Source organism: Gallus gallus, chromosome Z (genome assembly GCF_016699485.2).
Source record: "Gallus gallus isolate bGalGal1 chromosome Z, bGalGal1.mat.broiler.GRCg7b, whole genome shotgun sequence".
In the NCBI taxonomy this organism is placed as follows: domain Eukaryota; kingdom Metazoa; phylum Chordata; class Aves; order Galliformes; family Phasianidae; genus Gallus; species Gallus gallus.
The window spans coordinates 47,867,226-47,886,818 of record NC_052572.1 but is presented as its reverse complement, the minus strand read 5'-3'; the positions used below and the strand labels follow the sequence as shown (position 1 = coordinate 47,886,818).

The 19,593-nt window shown below is 34.9% G+C and overlaps 1 protein-coding gene across 2 annotated transcripts in view; it reads left to right on the top strand.

Moving 5' to 3' along the window:
• MAN2A1 (mannosidase alpha class 2A member 1) overlaps positions 1-19,593 on the top strand; it is a 119,733-nt gene that overhangs the window by 58,395 nt on the left and 41,745 nt on the right. For both annotated transcript variants that reach the window (XM_003643046.5, XM_046905798.1), the window contains exons 10-12: positions 637-822; positions 1,607-1,721; positions 4,785-4,852. In XM_003643046.5, the coding sequence (XP_003643094.2) occupies positions 637-822; positions 1,607-1,721; positions 4,785-4,852 (369 nt within the window). The remainder of the gene's footprint in view (positions 1-636; positions 823-1,606; positions 1,722-4,784; positions 4,853-19,593) is intronic.

The following is a 19,593-nucleotide window of genomic DNA, read 5'->3' as shown; positions in this document are numbered from 1 at the left end:
TCTTCTAGATAATTTATTTTACTTAAATTACAAAAGATAGAATACCTTTATTTATATATATATTTGTGTGTGTATAAATACAGGTATTTCAAATAATAAGTTAAATAATTTAATAATTGAAATGAATTTAATATTTAATGTTAAATAATATTGATAATATGAAATAAATTTAATAACTTATGTAAATTTAATAATAAATTCAAATCACGTAGAATTTACATATATTTAAGACAATGTTATTTTTTAAACAGTTTCTTTTTGAAATAAAAATCGTATATCTCCTGTAAGATAGTTTAGTGTATTTATTTCAAGATCTGATCTGTATATGTCACATTTCTGAAAATCTTATGCTATTCTATGTAGATATAATTTTAGTCTGTAACTATTTTCCATCACTGCCAAACATTGCAGAAAGCTTACAAGATGTAAAACTAGTTGATGATGATGTGCAGTTGGGATTTTTAACTGTTTGAAGCTAGCAGCAGGCTGAAAAGTACTAGATAAACGTTTAAAGATCTCATGGAACCAGATGTGATTAAAGATGTGGCAATGAAAGTTTATTACTCAGGTAAAATGTGTCTTGCATTTTGCTTTTTAAACCTTTAAAAATATTTCGTTTTTTCTCTACGATTTCAGAGCAGCTGAGATCCTTTACTCCTTGGCTTTGATTCAGTCCCATAAATACAACAAGATGAGTGTATTTCCTTCAGTGGATAACTATAAATTGCTGACAGAAGCTAGGAGGAACCTTGGACTTTTTCAGCATCATGATGCTATTACAGGAACATCAAAAGATTGGGTAGTTGTGGATTATGGCACTAGGTAATTTAATATAGATGTATACACTTAAATCTCATTTTCCTATTACTTTTTTTATAAAAAGGTTTATTTTGAGCAGATACATATTTCCTACAGTTTACAAAATGCTCAGTTCTAAAAGTGTGATATTATCAGTTACAGTAATGTCTGCATTTCATTGTATAGGCAAATTGTTGCCTCTTGAAATATAAAGCATTATTGAATTTGATTAATTGTTGGTTGATGGTTCAGCATGTCTGTTAAATAGATCATTATTAATTACTATTTAAGTTGCCTTTAAGATAATCTTTTAACCTACTGAGTTCATGGGGAATATTTTTAAATTTCAAAAAATTATTGATTTATCTATAAAAACAGATTAAAACATAAATCAGTGCAATGTGCTCCATTGTGAGAGATAAAACTTTACAATTAAAATACACAGCTGTATATTTAAGAATCTTTAAACTTTGTATAAGTTCAGAAAATGGAAGTGATGGTAATCATTTAAATGAATTATTTTTGTGTTTCTGATGGTTTCTTTAATCCTGCTTAATTACAGTCTTTACTCAGAACAACTTTACAGGCCAATCTTCACTTCAGATATCGGAAATGAAAAGCATAAAACACAAACTTCCCTAAGATTAACATTTCATAAAATAATGGTATTTTGGGGGCATACATTTTGTGATATAATAGTGGATTGAAAATTACGCTTTCAGGATGTAAAGTAGGAATATAATCAAATTCAGCATAAATGACAGCAAACAATTTCTGAAAACTAATGCTACTTCAAAAATTTTAACAGGCTTTTCCACTCTCTAATGAACGTGAAGAAAGTGATAATTGACTCTGCTCATATTCTTATCCTGAAGGATAAAGGTGCTTATAATTATGATACATCAACTCCATTCCTTAAGATGGTAAGCTATATTTTTTCATTTTCTCTAAAAAATGAGTACTGTCTTTTCAATACAGTTAAGTGGCCTGGGAAAGGTCAGACTGAAATTGCTGCTAATAATTGTTCAAGAACCTACTTCTTACCACTGTTCATGCTGAAGATGTTGGAAAATAAAAGGTGAAAACTTCAGCTGTCGCTGCTGAAAAGAAGTTCACAACTTAAATAGTTGGGCTTAATTTGTTCCATATTGTGAATGACGTAGTTAAATTGAGTGTTTAGATTTTCTTACAGATTGCATTTGTTGGTAATTTCAGGAGTGTAGATAGAATGCATGAGTACGTGATAGTATGCACTCCTGTAATTTGACATGGCTGGTTACTTAGAATTTTTTTCTTACAATATTTTCTATCTTGAATACAAGTCTAAGGCAGATTTTCAGGACAAAGTCTAGACAAGCCTTGTGCTTTTTTCTTTAGCTGAGCTCATTGTAAACAAGAATCTACTGAAGTTAGCAGGAGATGTCTCAAAATGATGTATGGACACACTCTATAGAGAACACCCTGAAGAAAGGCACTTGCTAATATTGTTTACTTTCAGTATTCTTAATTTTTCCCCTTTCCCAACATGTCCTGTCCACTTTTATGGCTAGATAATCTTAGGAATTGTTACACCTGTATTAGATTGCAAATTAGATGCTTTAATTCATTTGTGTGTGTGTGTGTGTGTGTGTCTATATATATATATATAGTGTACACTATATCGTATATAACTAAAGCATATCATAAGCCAAGTATTCCCATAGTTCTTTGCATGCTTCATAGAATCATAGGATGGCTTGGGTTTGAAGGCACCTGAAGGATCATCATGTTCCAGCTCCCCCTGCCATAAGCAGGGTTGCCAACCTCTAGATAAGTACTAGCTCAGATTGCCCAGAGCGCCGTCCAACGTGGCCTTAAACATCTCTAGGGATGGGGCATCTTCTCTGGGTAATTTGTTCCAGCGCTTCACCACTTTCTCAGTAAAAAACTTCCCCCTTCACGTCTAATCTTAATCTCCTTTCCTTTAGTTTAAAAGCAACCCCCCTTGCCCTGTCACTGTCTTGCCATGTAAAAAGTTTGTTTCCCTCATGTTTCTAAACTCCCTTTAAATATTGGAAGGCTGCAGTGAGATTGTCCTGAAGCCTTCTCTTTTCCAGGCTGAACAAACCCAGAACCTTCAGTCTGTCTTCATAGGAGAAGTGCTCTAGCCCTTCGATCATCCTTGTGGCCATCCTTTGCACACTCTCCAAAAGCTCCACATCTTTCCTGTGATGGGACCCCCAGACTTGAATGCAGTACTCCAGCTGGGTCCTTGCAAAGGCAGAGTAGAGAGGAACAGTAACCTCCTTTGCCTTGCTGGTCACTTGTCTTTTGACGTAGCCCAGGATACTCTTGGCATATGGTCTGCAAGAGCACACTGCTGATTCAAGTCTAGCTTTTTGCCTTTTAAATACAGGCACCACCATTAGCTATGCATTTTTGTCAGCCATGAACAAGAACCTGCGTGCTGTACTCATTAAAATTGGCACCAGTGGAGGTGACCTGCTTCTGCTGTCGTCACTACTGAAGTGCATCACCCACCACCTCACTGTGCTCACATCCACAGTTTGATCTCCATAAATGTCCAGTGATCATTGATGAATGTCACTGGGTGCCATTTTTTTCCACATGGGGGAATTCAGTGACACACCTCTGCTTCATATATGCTTCCATGTCGGATAGCATTTTGCCAAACTCCCTCTGCTGCAATCTGTCACATAGCAACAAAAGGTAATAGAATATTTTTGGGAAGGTTCACCCTCCTGCTCCTCTGCCACCAACATTCACGTTGACCTCTGACATCATGGGCCATCATAATAAAGTATGAGGCAGTGCTTTAGGAACAGCCCTCAGAACTGATTGAACCACTCCTATATATAGAATTGTTTAATTGGGTGGAGAAAGAAAAGCTTTCATATATGTGGCAATAGTTTGATTTGAAAAACATTTTTTTTAAGGGTGTTTTTTGAAGTATTCTCTGGAACTGGGGGCTTTTCACTTCAGTTGCAATTTCTGTAGCTATCACAATTATGAACCAATGCAAATGAAGCAGTACTGACCAGCTGTTTTCTTGCTTAAAAACTAAGGTAATAGTGATAGCAATATCTCATCACTACCTAATTTCACTGAAACTGGTATTAGAGAAAAGAGAAACTAGTGAAAAACAGGAATTTATGAATACTTTGCAGCAATTCTTGATGTCTGTCATAGAAAAATCAAACCCACACCCCTAGACTGTTTTTGAAGATTTATTTATGATGAAATCTGTCAGAAGACTAACCTTGAAGTCTGTGTGACAAAAATAGAGGGTTATAGGACTTCTGTAAGTAAATAGAAACTTAGTATTGTATAGCTGTTTGCAGTTTGGAGGAGGTTGGTGATAATAACATCTAGCATGCAAGAATGAAAACATAGACTTACAATTAGATAATGTCTGTTATTATTATTAGCCACTAATAGAAGCAAAGATTTCTCACTGAATTCTTTAAAATGAAGGCTTCTTCTGTCAGTCTTAAATACTTTAAAAGCTTTACTGATTCTGTCTCTGAACCATAAGAATTACAAATCATCTTTTGAGAAGACGTCTTTCTGTGTAATACGCTAAGTCAGGGTTCTATTTACGTTATGGCTGGCATGTTTTTGTACTTCATAAAGTTTGTGTAATTAACAAAACTCATATCATAGAAGCACAGAATCATAGAATCTTTAAAGTTGAAAGTCACATAGTTATCTGGTCCAGCTCTTCTGCAATGAACAGTGACATCTACTGCTACATCAGGTAGCTCAGGGCCTGATCCAACCTCACCACCCTCACTGTAAAAGTCTTTTTCCTTATGTGTAGACTACATCTATGCTCTTTAAGCTTGACTATTTTCTCTTGTTCTATCCCAACAGACCCGGCTGCAGAGTCTCTCTCTGTGTATGTTATATGTAATACATATTATATATATATATAACTAATATGTATTAGTGTATTCAAAAGCTAATTCGTAAATGTTATCTTACAGGATGATGCTCAGTCTTCCCAAGATTCTTTGCCGCACAAGACAGTTATAAAGCTGACATCGCAACCAAGGTAAATAGTTCATATATTATTTAGTGTCTGAGATTCTTTTAGTAATATGTTTTCTCCACTAACTGGTAGTTTATATGCTGTTTCATTGTTTTCTGGTTTTTTCCTTTTAAATAAAGGTACAATGCAGTTTAGCATGTTATGCTGATATTTTCTGTCCGAAACAGGACAATGTTCTTTCAGTATATGGAAGTTTCTTCCATTGTACTAATTCATCTGCAGCAAGTGAAGTAGTCTGATTACTGTATGCTTTAACAGCATTGTAATTCTTAATAAATTATGATTGAGAGCAGCAAAATATCAATTGGGCATAATGACACCTGGCTGGATTGCATTGTAAATTTTTGCAAGGCCTAAAAATCACACTTTATAAATGTACATCTTTAAAGAGTGAATTTTGAAGCATGTTTTCTCTTCCAAGTTTCCACTGTAGTAAAGATTCTTGCTTCATTATTTATATCTTATTCTAGAGCATTCAATTGTGATATCCTGCTTTCCCTATAAATATTCAGTATCCAAACTCAAATAACTTAGATATTTATTAAGACTAATGCATCTAAATAAGGTGAGCAAGATATGTATGGATCTAAGAGCTGCTATGTTTATCAGTAAAAGAACAAGACTAGTTTGTTCTTACAGAGCAAGAGATTTAAGATTAATTTAAAACTAGTGAATGTTATTTTTCCAATCTTAGTATGTAATTTTCCTGTTTCTGTCAGGCAGCTAGCTATTAAAACTTGCCTACCTCATGAAGGTGACAGACTATTACAACTGCTGCTATTCAGAGATTCTAACTTAGAAAAAAATGAGTGAACTTTGGTCCTTGTGAGCCATTGGAGGATGCTGTCTTCACTTCTCTGAAGTTAAATGCATGTAATGTGTATGTATGTATGCACAACTTTGGTACAAACTTGTCTCTAGGACAGTCATGTAAACTTGCAAACTTTTTTTTAGTAGGAATTTTTTGTCCCTTCATGGACTGGGTAGGTGTTGAATTTTAGTTTGTCCAAAATGGTAAAAATAAACAAATAAAAATGTGGATGCCTATTTAACTAATTTTTTTTTCAATTTTTTCAAAACATCTCTCCAAAACATCTTCTCTAGTAGAGCGTTATATATATTGTAATAAACATTTGTTTGGCTAGAAGCAAGTAGTTCTTGCCATTTGACTATAATTTGAATGCTTCTGCTATCCCTGCCTGGTTTAGCTGTTGAAATTTCACCTACCTTGCTCCTGTTCCCTGGCAGGTCTTTTGTTTGCATGCAGTATGCTGCTTCTTTCTCTGCGTAGCATGCTTAAGTAACTTTTTTCCCTTTTGGATGTTAATGTGTTTCAAGCAATTCCTTTTTATTTCTTATTTGTAGGTATACATTAAGTAGATAAACATGTTAATTTTATAATAAGTAGTTTAGTATTATCCTAGGAGCCTCTTACTGTTGTTCTCTGAACTTGTCTTAGCTTTCCAAGAAAAAGATAATGTTGGAAAAATTCTGCTAATTTTTAACTTCTCTGGTATTCTGAAGATACCATAAAGTCATACAGTTCACCTTTACCTTCCACACAGCATGAAATCAGACAACAGGTGATCACATAGAGATTTAAAAAATAAAAATTGTAAATGGCAGGAGAAAAATGGCAATTAAAAAATTGTTATTGCTGCCTGAGAACCTGCCTCCTTTTTGTAATGACTATTTTGAAACACTTTAGAGTAATGCTTAAGTATGCAGTGCTCTGTTTCCTCTGTTACAGTTTTTCTTGGAACATATGTATGCTTGATATTCTCTTTTAAACATGAGCTTAGTCTCATATCTCTGATTGTATTCTGAGACACCATTGACACTATTACCATTGTGAAAGGTGATATATTAGCTAAGACAGTAACTTCTGATTGTGTATATATATGACTGTTAAGATTAACTGTGTGACTTACCTAGGGAGCTGTTTTATTCCAATATGATCTGAAATGCAACTTGATAAATTATTGTTAAGGATTTCTGTGTCTAAAACTCAGACATTGAAATTTCTAAGATGAATTGATTTTCCAATTAGAAGTTTTATCTTTATTGTTCCTGTCTGTAGCATAAAATCTAAATTTCTTACCCTTCCAGTGTTTCAATGCCTTTGCTGGGGAACAGTGTTTAGGTCAGTGTAACTGATGAAGTGATACTTCTCTTTTAATTGGCTGAATATTTAGCTTTTTGTAGTTTTGCATTTCCATGCCAAGATCTTTAAAAATATCTGTATACTCAATTGATCATTCTTACAGTATTTTGATTCATATAATAGATTTACGGAAATAGACTCCTGGTAGGAGTCTACCTCATGAGATATTTTCATTTGAATCTCAGCGATTAGTCTTGATATTGTCAATTTCAAATCTGATGTTCAACAGAAAAGTAATTGATTGTACACTTTTGCATCTTTCTTGTCCAGTCTTCCTTTTATTTCTTAGTTCTTCTCACTGATCGTGATAGCTAAATTCAGTAGTAAATGCAGAAAACTGGTTGGACAGACTGCACATAAGAGCTCATATAACTTGACTGCATGGAAAAAAAGATAATTCTGACTTTCAGTAGTTATTGTTCTAGTACAAAACTCCTTCAAGTTGTGTAAGTGAGAAGTGTCTTTTAAATTCCAAGAAGGTATCACTTCTAGTATATTTGGTGTTATTTTGCACCTCACCTATACATCTCATTTGTCTGTAGTGTGCTTTTGCCACCTTTTTCCTAATCTGTATCTTAACAAAAAACGGTTTTGATTTTTTTTTTTAATGGAGAGAGCCCACCAAACAAACTCAGCAACACTCATTAAATACTAGATATTAAAAAGGTTGAATTTTGACAGTACTCCTGTATTCTCCTTACCTACGTAATTCTTTGTGTAGTTATGGCTACTTGAGTGGTGTTTTGTGAACGTTACTTGGATGAGAATATAGTTGAAAAGATCTGTAATCACGTTTGCTGATGCTGTTAATTCAGTACTGTTCCACTTAAACAAGGGAAATAATAGAACAGAAGAAAGAAGAAGAACAAATAGAAGAAAAAAGAAACCACACGTAACTGAAAGAGCTGTGTCACAGTTCATTTCTTAATTCTGATGTTCCTTTTAGAGACACTAGAACTCAACAATGTAATACTTCTAGATTTAGTGGACTGACAGGTTTTTTGGACAGCTTTTTGATGTTTTAATGCATATATACAGCAAAGACTTCTATTTAGTAAACATACTGTCATCGAGTGAAAGAAGACTGGGCAATAGAATTAAAATGGACGTTCGAGAGGCAAAAAGTAGGAGTTTTTAATGTGTAAGGCTAGCTAAAAGCTGCTCTCTCTAAGGTTTGTCACCTGCTCTTTTCCTTGTGGGGAATTCATGAAATGGCTTCCTGGTTATGTTGATCCTTTTCCCACTTGTTGTTATGATTGAATGAGAGAGGGTAATTAAGGCTCTTGGGAATTCAAGGGAAAACAGTACAGTTTAAACCATTGTTTTTTTTTCTCCTAGAGCAGAGTCTGTTTTCAAAAGGAGTTACTATTTAATCGCTGGTAGAATCCTTCAGTTTACTTGCTTTAAATAAGCAAGTAAAGCTGAAGCTGATGATATTAATGTCATGCTCTGCATGTGAGACTTGATGTGATTATTTAATGTATACACAAAGAAGCTTCGTGGTTTTTGAATAACTGTAGCTTCCATCTGGAAAACAAAGGTTTCTCAAGATAATATCCAACCAGATGTAGAACTGCTTTTATCCTGTTGTGAAATTAACAATTTCTATAATAAGCCTTAGAGATGGTTCCTGTGCATGTGCTGTTCAGATTTTGCATCATACTTCTGTTAAGAGTACTGTTCTTAAATATAATCCTTGCTTCTTGGGGCAGGTCTACCAGAGGTCGTGCTTTCTAGATGTCAAGAGACTGTCATGGGAGGATTAACTTCTTGCCACCAGTTTGGTTGACACTGTTGCTTGAAGGGTATATTAACATTATGGGTGGCACAATTTCCCAGTCACTTGTTTACTGTATTTGAGACAGGATTGCATGCTAATGCAATACATGACCAAATACCTGAATTGGTTCTCTGTATCAGCTTGAATTTTTTAGTATAATTGTTTGGCACAAAATGGTTAACCTAGGGGAGAATCCCAGGGTATTAATTCTGAACAGGATATACTGTATTTATACTGTGATCAGTGATTTCTTTGAAGATCTTTTAAAGAACCAAGTATTTTAGTGATATCCAAGTCTGTGAGAGAAAGGTTCTTTTTTTTTCTTTTTTTTTTTTTTTTGAGGAGATAAAATAATCTGTGTCATTATCCTTGTTTCAGTATCTGGTAACAGGTTATGTTATCAGATTTTAATCAACGGGGTTTTGACATAAACTGTGTAAATCCTATCACATCCACATTTTTTAAAAAGAAATTTAACTGGAATGGAAATCTTGTTGGCATGAGTTGACAATAAGAAAGGCTAGTCACATGATGTCATGCAATTGATTAAAGGTTCACAGCAAAGGAACCTAGCTTCTTTTTGAGCTAAGAAGGTCACCATGGATTGGAATAGTATTTTAATACTCTTGTTTGGCAACTTTAACTTAGGAGGATTGGTTTCTTTAACCTCTTTTGCCGATGTTTCTACAGTCTAAACAGTTATTTAGTGTAGTTTCAGGGACAGAATGTTCTAACAGCATTTGACATTTTAATCAAATACATTTTAATTACATTTTACGTGTTCATGATTTCTGAGGTAAGGTGCATAGGAGAGGAGAAGACAGCTGAAACAAGGATATTTAAAATGATCAGTGGTGGAGTGGGAAATCTTTAAAGAAAACAATGAAGAATACAGTAGCATTTTAAATGAAGCCAAAAATATTTGTGGGAGTTTATATGCTGTTAATAAACATTCTTTTTCCCTGTGAAAAACAGTACCCTTTTCATTTTTAATTGGATGAAGTAGTGATAGCACTATGCTCAAACCTATGTTCTCATGATAAACTGTGTTAACTGTGAGGGAGGTGGATAGGATGAATGGTCATTTAATGAAGCCATAGAGTTTTATTCTGTTAATAACTCCTTAATTAAGCTTTTGTGTTCTTAGCATAGTAGTGCAAGCAGGCCAGAAACTAGAAAATCATTTGAAATAATGTATGAAGAGCTATACTTTTAGTTTCTAAGACCATGTCTGCTTAAGCTGAATACAGTCTAATTATTTTTTTAAATATATTTAAGTGTTGATCTCAGTGTTCACCTATGCCTGATAAGTTTGCTAGATTTCAGGCGACCTGCAATTACATTAACAGGTTCTGTATGTTATAAACTCAAGGTCTTTTTGACTAATCAAATGTTTAGATTTTTATGAACACCAACCTGATGCAAAAGCAGAGAGGAGCTGACACAGGCTGACTCAGACATCTGAGTTGGGAAACATCAGTTGATACCAACATGAAATAAATGTCTTGGTAAAAATCATTCTAATAGGAACAGTGATTTTGAAATAGATTAAACAAAAAACAGATAAAATCCTTGGACTTCATAGGTGGAACATGGCTGTGTGACAGTCTTTGTGTCCAAAAAGGGCAAATTCTTCATTGACAGACAGATAGGAGAGGGGATGAAAGGTGTGGAAGAGTTAACAGCACCTTAATTCTCATTCCTTCTTTAATATCACAAGAGTTTTTCAGAGATTTCAATTTTGATTGTATTGAGTTTTCTACTCTGTGTGGATTATGCATAGGCTTCTTGGAACTGGCACCTGGAAGAGCACTGTCACTTTGTTAGAAGTTTTATTTGGGAACTCTAAAGCGAAACGAGGAAACTAAAGGATGAGGGCCTTCTTTGATGTAAGGCATAGATCTTAAAACCTGAGAACTATGATTCATTTCTGAATTGTTGAAAAAATTTATTATTTATTGAGAAGAAAAAGGGAGCTTGTATTTGCAGTTATTTACACTCAGAAGCTTTTTGTGGAATTGATCTTTATTTTTCAAAACTCAGTTTTGACTGTCATGTCTCTGAGTTCCTGCTCTAGAAATTACGTTTCAAACCTTTAATCATCAATTTTTTGTTGCTTTTCAGTTTCTTACTGTTGATACACCAACGAGTAATTTTGTTTACTGTCTTTTGAAAAATTGCATTTGCAAAGTTACACCAGAAAACTAGATGGTATACTTTGTAGTATTTTATCTTCATAGTTTCTCAAAACCGCCCAACTTCTAATATTTTCAGCATGATGAACAGGACTTGAGGAATTTTTGTTCGGGTTGTAGTGGTAGTGTGAAGTTACCTTTATCAGATAATTGTATTTGATACTTAAGTTGCTTTAAAAATTAACATTAAATACTAAAAACAAAAATTGTTAAATAACTTAAGAGAAAAAGTTCTCTTAAGTTATATAAACTTTAAAAAGTTTAACTTCTTGTTAAAGAAAAAGATGTTAAATAACTTTCTGGATTCCACTGAAAACACTGTAATGAAAGCATAATACGAAAGGCATTAAGAATTGTCTAAAAACCAAAAAGAAAAGGTTAAAAAATGAAACAATGCAACAACAACAAAAAAAAAGGTGGTTTTTTTTTTTTTAAAAGACAACAAAACCAAATAACCAGTGATCACTGTGATGCTAGTAAAGAACTGGGTACTAATGAAAAACCTGGATTGTATACACATACTTCTAGGGGTTTTGGAAGCAGAAGCCACTCTTTTTCAGATTGTTCCAATACCTGTATTTTATTTCTTTTATTCTTCCCCCAGGCTCTGGCCCCTTCAGTCTTTTTATTGGAGTTACTTTGGGGCAATACTATAGTTAGTCCAAGTCTGTCAAGGCACAGTCTGTAGTGATATGGCATAATTAAGTCTTTCTGTTCTTCTGAACCAGATTTTTTTTCCCTTTTAAATGCAGATTTATAAAGCCTACACTACAAGAAGAACAAGGAAAGGATTTTAGTGAAGGCACTTCCTGATCCTGAAAAAGTCAGGGGGCTTCAAGCCCATCTTGGACTTCAGACCTCACAACTTTGTGGTAAAAGAAAAATTTAAAATAGTGCCTTTGGACTTGATCCTTTTATCCTTAATTGGAGAGTAGTGTTGTGCTCCAAATTAGGTAATGTGTGCCACTAGAATCCATCCAAGTCACAGGAAATACGTGTATCTGGTGTATGTAGTAGGTACATAGAATTTTACAAGTCATGTCTTAGGTTGATGTTGGTTTTTTGTGTGTATGTGTGTTCTCAGAATTTATAGTTCTTAATGTGCTGTGGTCTGTGTTTATTGTAAGTGCTGTTTACTTGAGGATGTCCAATAATTTATTCTTTAGAAAGCCACACGAAGGTTGCATTCTCTGTAAGAGTGGGAGGATTAAATACTTGTAGCCTACTTAATTTTTTGCCTTTTGCATGAGCAGTGGATATAATAAACATATATCTCTATAGTTGCAGGACAAATTGATAGGTGTGTGAGTTCTCTTACATTTGTTAATGACTGTAGAAATGACGTTTAGTATGTCATTAAGAAGATGTTAATGGAGTAATTCAGAATTCTGAAGTATCAGGATAAGAATCTGGGAATCTTTTATTTAGCACAGAATCACTGTTTTTAATTATTTGTACGTTATTCAGAACTGTCAGTCTTCAAAGCTTCTACAGAGAATATGTACTTTTAACAATTTTGCGTTAGCTCATTCACCACTGAATTACTGTGATATTATTTAATTTATAATAGCTTCTCTTCGTGTCACCAGTTTGATTCTGTAAGGAAAAGTTGACTTAAGAATTATGGTTTCTAATGTCACTTGTTTTTATACCTTTTGAGAACAATGCAGATTCTATTGTACGTCTGAAATTTGAAGTTCCTACTAGTTCTTCAGCAAGATCTTATCATAAACATAAAACAGGTTTCATTTTAGGGAAGAGAAAAATCTTAACATCTGTTTGTATTACTTATTTTATTGTAGATATCAAGACGTTCTTTAAGAGTTTTATTGGATTATGAGAATTATAGATGAGATATGAATTCATTTTTGTTATATTTGAAACAATGTTGATAGTCTAAAATTCAGAACCTTAAATTTACAAAAAGCACAGATGGAAGTGATACAGAGCATATCACCATTATTAGGTGTGTCTTGTTAGTTAAGCCAATAAATATCCTTAGACTTTGTATGGTCATAGATTCATTTAGGTTGAGTAAGTCCTGTAAGATAATCAAGTCCAACTGTTAAATTCATCTAACACTGCCAAGTCTATCACTAAACCATGTTCCTAAGTACCACATCTACATGTCTTCGAAATGCCTTCTGGGATTCTTATGTATTATTCTAAGCTATGGGCAACCTGTCCTAAGGCTTCACAGCCATTTCAATGAAGATTTTTTCTTCTATCCAAACTAAACCTCTCCTGGTACATCTTGAAGGCATTTCTTGTTGAGTCCTATTATTTGTTGTTTGTGAGAAAAGATAGACCTTGCTACAACCTCCTTTTGGGTAGTTGTAGAGCCTCCCCTTCTCTGGGCTAAGTAACGTATGTTCCCTCAGCTGTACTCATAAGCACTGTTCTCTAGATCTTTTACCAGCTACAGTCAATGAAAAGTCCCTTGAGAAGCTATCAGAATCAGAGGGGAACTTGTCTTTTTTCGGGCAGTGTATAGTAAGACTGTTTGCTTAACTTATCAGACCACTCATACTTGTGTGTATTTAAGTTATATCCTTTGTTATCCAGCAGAAGAGGGTGTTCGGTTTGTTTTTTTTTTTTTCATGAAAAGTGAGGCCAAAACTCAGCAATAAATGAATTCTTAAAATCATAAAATCACAAAATGCTTTCTATTTATATTTGTCATATGCTAATAAAGTAGAATTTCAATAGAATATAAAATTTAAGTCATAAGATTAGAATTTAAAACTTTCTTAAACTGGAAACAGTTTAGTAGTCAAACAGTTGAATAAAGCAGATAAATGGAAGTACGCATCTCAAGGAAAAACAATGTAGATTAACCAACTAGCCATTATGGATGCAGGAGGGGACTACGCATTAAAGAATATCACAGATTCAGAGAGCAATATTTGTATGGTGTCAAAGGCATTTTGCCTTTGGATGACTTATATGGAAATGTTTTGTGTCAAATAAAGCTGAAATACTGTGTTATGCTTTGGATGGTGAAGGCTTCAGCGAAAATGGGGTATCCAGTTTTGGAGAATGTGAAGAAATGAATGTGTGGGAATGCTTAGCAGAAAAACGAGTAATAAGCTGAAGAAACCATACGAAGTGTTGTATGACTATCATCTGTTCAGCTTCAACAGACTAATAATTGGAAACATGAGACTTTACTTACAGGTTCGTTAGAAAGACAATTATATTATAATTGCAGTAGAAGAAAGGAAGAGATGTTTGGAATAAATGTTGTTTAATTTGAAGTAATGAAAGCATTAAATGTATATCGCCAAAATGGGTGCTAGACCTGCAGCTCAGTATAGACAGTTTTCGACATTTTCTGGAGTAGTAGCTCTAACATTTCTCAAATGTCATTTTGCTGAATTCCTCTTCGAGAGGTCAAACTGAAGCAAACTCCAGACCAGTGGTATCCTGGGCTCCATCAGAAGAGGGGTGGCTAGCAGGGTCAGGGAGGTGATTGTCCCTCTCTGCCCTTGTGAGGACCCGTCTGGAGTACTGCATCCAGGTCTGGGGCCCCCAATACAGGAACGGCCTGGAGCTGTTGGAGAAGGTCCAGAGGAGGGCCACGAAGATGATCAGACCACCTCCCCTGTGAAAACAGGCTGAGGGAGCTGGGCTTGTTCAGCCTGGAGAAGAGAAGGTTGAGAGAGGAGACCCATTGCAGCCTTTCTAGTACTTAAAAGGGGATTATAAAAAAAAGTGGAATCAACTTTTTACTCAGGTAGATAGTGAGGGGACAGAGGGAATGGTTTTAACTAGAAGACAACTCTACTTATAAGTTCCTTGATGCATCTGCAAAATAATGCAAAATAAATCTGCATTAATGTGAAGCAAATTTCCTGCTTATGATAAATACTTTTCCTTCTGACAAACTTCATTTTCACACTTGACAGTTACATTTACTATGAAGGAAGAGTGTTTCTTTACTTATTTTCATGAAAGAGCTGCCTGACGAACTGTGTTGCATCTTAAATGTTTCCAGAGTTATACATTTATTTTTTTTACTATGGATAGATAAGTTTCTGATCAGCTGAATAATAACTGCTGACATTATCAGCAATATCAAAAGGTTGTGAGAAATGCCAGTGTGTATTTCCTAACACACTAGAAAATTCTGCATTGTCATTTTACCCCTCCCTGCTTGTATATGTTGTATATATACCGTATCTATGTGTACATATCCAGTTGTATTTATAAGGGAAATATCCTGTATTTATTAACATCATTTGAATGAGCCAGGTGGTATTGATGGTAGTTTAAGATATAGAGTCTTACATTTCATTGCCTTGTGTTATATATATATATTGGAAAAAGTCTGTTTTTCATGAATCTGTATTTCAGAAGTAAATATTCTTGTTGCAGATAGGGAAGAGAGTTTAAATAATACCTGCAGAGTCAAATTTTCTTTGAAACAAACATGTTTCAGAAGTTATTTAAATCTGATTCTGGACTAAGACACATGATTTTCATACATGAGATTTTGAAGGACTTCCTCTAAAACTTTGTTACCTAGCTTTCTTGTTAGACAAATTTTGATTAGAACTGAAGGGTACATTGAAATACTGTAAAATATTTAATACTTTTAAAGCTCAGTTTAGAAACTGATGAAGTTGTAGGAAAAAAACCTTAATCTTTTTGAAATAATTATTTCTCTACCTTTATTACTTTATAGCAGAAATGCATGCAAACTTGAGCAGCTCTGGAAAAAAGGGCGATGAAGTAACCCGCAATCTGAAAAGTTACTTCAGTTATACTTTTGACTAAGGAGGTCTTGACTCTCATGTAAAAGACAATAAGAATTATGAACACAACAGAGTAACTCAATACGTGTTCGTTTTTCTCATTTCTGTCCAGTGTTTTGTGTAGATACTCAGTAATCTGCAGTTCTTTAAGAGAAGGAGTACGATTATTTTTTTAGCCTTTTTTTCCATGTCTATTTTAAAACAAAGAGAAAGCTTTTTTTCCATAACATAAGAATCCTTTTCAGGTTTCAGGCTTTTTAGTTTCATCCTATGTTAAAAATCAGAGGTGCCTATTACATGTTTTCTTGGGCTTCTGTGCAAGAATCATGGAAGCCTTTTTTTAAGGAGAAATATGTTTTTGCAGTGTAGAGACTTCTAAGTAGATGTGCTTGACCACTGTCACCAGAGAAATGGACTGTGTAACTTTTTCTCATGCTTTTCTATTACTTAAATATACATACATATATATATATATATATACATATATACATACATACATATATATATATATACATATATATATACTTACATATATGTATGTACAAGTATGTACATATATATATATATTTAGCTTCCAGCAAAGTCACACAGTTCAGAATTATTTCATGGTGTTTTTGGCAGTTAACATGGCAGATGGTACCTTGCAAAATTTCAATACTAATTCCCAGTTCATTTCTCCCTTATACCTTACCAGTGTTCACTCTAGACAATGTTACTTGATTAACTCATATCTCAAACTAATCCTTTCTTACATATTTTCCAATATAGACCAGTTTTGTTTCTCTTCTGGCTTACTGTTTACTGTCTAGACAGTTTTTATTGTTCTACTATTGCACTGAGATGACTTTGTGTAGTGAATTCCAGCTTAATTTCAAATTCTGAAATCTCAGCACATCGAGGGCCATTTAATGGCCAAGATCTTCAGATACCTTTCTAGTTGAATTCTGGTCTCTAACCACCACTCCTTCTAGTGATTTTTTTCTGAACTTAAACATAATATAGAAATAATTCATTTTTAGGACTTCAAGCATTTTTATATGGCTTCATAATTTTCACCCCACATCTTCCAGCTTTGACTTTCATGCTTAACATAACTTACATGTTTCTGTTTGTTCTTACTCATTTTTGCAGTGTAAAACTAGTTATATAGTCTATTGGCCTTCTTTGGTTGTATCTGTTCTCAATTTTGGATGCACTTTTAGCAGTTCTGTGGGTTTTTTCATCACTTAATGGAATGGAAAGACACTAACGAGCTTCAGAGGTTCTGTTCATACAGTTTTGCACTGAAGTTGAGCATATGTACTCAGTGGAATGAGTCTGATGTGTTATTGTGACACTTCAGCAAAATTGATCAGAATATTAACTCAAGTATCTACAGTAATTGTAGATTTTTGAAATAAACTTGAATAACTGAGTAACGCAGGCTAATACCCTAAGCTGTTGTACGTTGTAGTGTCTTGAAGAGGTAGTGGTTGAAATAGTGCTTTGTCACTACCCTTCCCATTTTTAATATTAATTCTGGTTTCTCGGATCAGTTGAAGATATCACTTATGAAGGCAGCATTAAATGAATGGTAATTGTTTAAAGTTTTACCAGTGCATGTATGCATGTGTTGATGTATTTTGTATATATATATATATATATGTGTGTGTGTGTGTGTGTGTGTGTGTGTGTATAAACATATGTTTATGCACATCAGTGAAACAAAATATGAATGTTTTTTAAATACAGTAACTTTCTGGTTCAAAAAAGAAAATAAGCTGCACTGGACTTTTCAAAGACTACGATTAAAGTTGTTAAGAAATGTAAATCTACATTTTTCCACATTTTACCTATGGATATGGCTAAAAACTTTTACATGTATTCTTGATAATTTTAAGTATGTGAAGAAAAAACTGAAGTTGGCTATGGCTGTGAAAATATTTCACAGCAAATTTAATTTTTAGTACAGTATAACCCAGTCAAAATTGTCTTTGAAACTTGAACGTACATGTTTAAGAGGAGAGTATATTAATGCTATATGGTATGTTATCTAGGAAAAATCATCATGCATATATTAATAAAAAATAGTCATTCTGGATTTCAGAGACCCAGGTAAATGTACGATCAAAAAATTCATGGTGTATCTCTCCAAAAATGTCTGATAGGCAGGTGGCAGAGTTTGCTTTTTGGAAATTGCAAATAATTGTACATCAGAGATTTATTCCACTAAAGATTAAGAGCTCAGGTCTACATCTGTTTCTCATTTTTGAGAATGAGTAAATGGAGAGCAGTTTACTCCTACTACTGATGCGCAGATGAAGTATATCTGGTCTCTGTGTAAAACAGTTGGCCATGGTTATATTTGTAAAAAGTTACATGATTTAATTTTACTTCAATACAGTTTATCCTAAAATAGCTTCAGAATTTGCTTACTTCTGGAATAAACGGTGGAAATGCTGATTATCACTTTAGCCATATTTGTGTTTCTTGAATTAAATTTTTTTTCTGAATTTTTTTCAGTAGGCATTAAAAAAAAAAAAGTAGAATCATCATAGAATGTTCTTGGTTGAAAAGGACCACAGTGGTCATCTAGTTTCAAACCTCCTGCCACAAGCAGGGTCACCAACCACTAGACCAGGCTGCTTAGAGCCACTTTCAGCCTGGCCTCAAATGCCTCCAGGGCTGGGGCATCCACAGTCTCTCTGGGCAACGTGTTCCAATGTGTCACCACTGGAAAATCTTGGAAAAAACTTCCTCCTGATATCTAACCTAAACCTCCACTGTCTCAGTCTAAAACCATTCCTCCTTATCCTATCACTGTCCACCCTTGTAAACAATTATACCCTGTGCTATTAATACATTCTGTTCAAGTCCTGAAAGGCCACAATGAGGTCTCCCCCGAGCCTTCTCTTCTCCAAGTGAAACAAGCCCAGTTCCTTCTGTCTTTCCTCATAGGAGAGGTGCTCCAGCCCTCTGATCCTCTTAGTGGCCCTCCTCTGGACCCATTCCAAGAGCTCTGTGTCTTTCTAGTGCTGGAGGCCCCAGGCCTGGACTCAGTACTCCAGATGTGGCCTCACAAGAGCTGAGTAGAGGGGGACAATCACTTCCCTCTCCCTGCTGGCCACTCTTCTTTTAATGCACCCCAGGATACAGGTGGCTTTCTGGGCTGCAAGCATGCACTCCTGGCTCATGTCCAGCTTCTCGACCACCAGGACCCTCAAGACCTTCTCCTCAGGGCTGCTCTAAAAGAGTTCTTCCCCCAATCTGTATAAATACCTGGGATTACACCTGCCCAAGTACAACACCTTACACTTGGCCTTGTTGAACCTCATTAGATTCTCATGCACCCACTTCTCCAGCCTGTCCAGGTCTTCCCTTCCCTCCAATCTATTGACAGCCCTGCTCTGCTTGGTGTCATCTGCAAACTTGCTGAGGGTGTACCTCAATTCCATCATATGTCATTGATAAAGATGCTGAAGAGCACTGGTCCCAAGACTGACTGTTGGGGGGCACTGCTTGTAACTGGCCTCCACCCAGGCGTAGACAGTTGATCACAACCCTTTGGCTGTGGCCAGCCAACCAATTCTTACTCTATTGAACAGTCCATCTTTCAAATCCATACCTCTCCAATTTAGAAAGAAGGATGTGGTGAGGGACCCTGTCAAAGGCCTTGCAGAAGTCCAGGTAGATGATAATTGTCTCTCTTCCCCTGTCCACTGATGCTGTCACTCCATCATGGAAGGCCATCAGGTTGGTCGGGCATGATCTGCCCTTGCTGAAGCCAAAAAATCTTTCTCAATCTCCAGCCTTTATTTTGACAAAAGATATGAGCTTTGTTAGTTTTGTCTTCCAGAGCACAGTAGCCT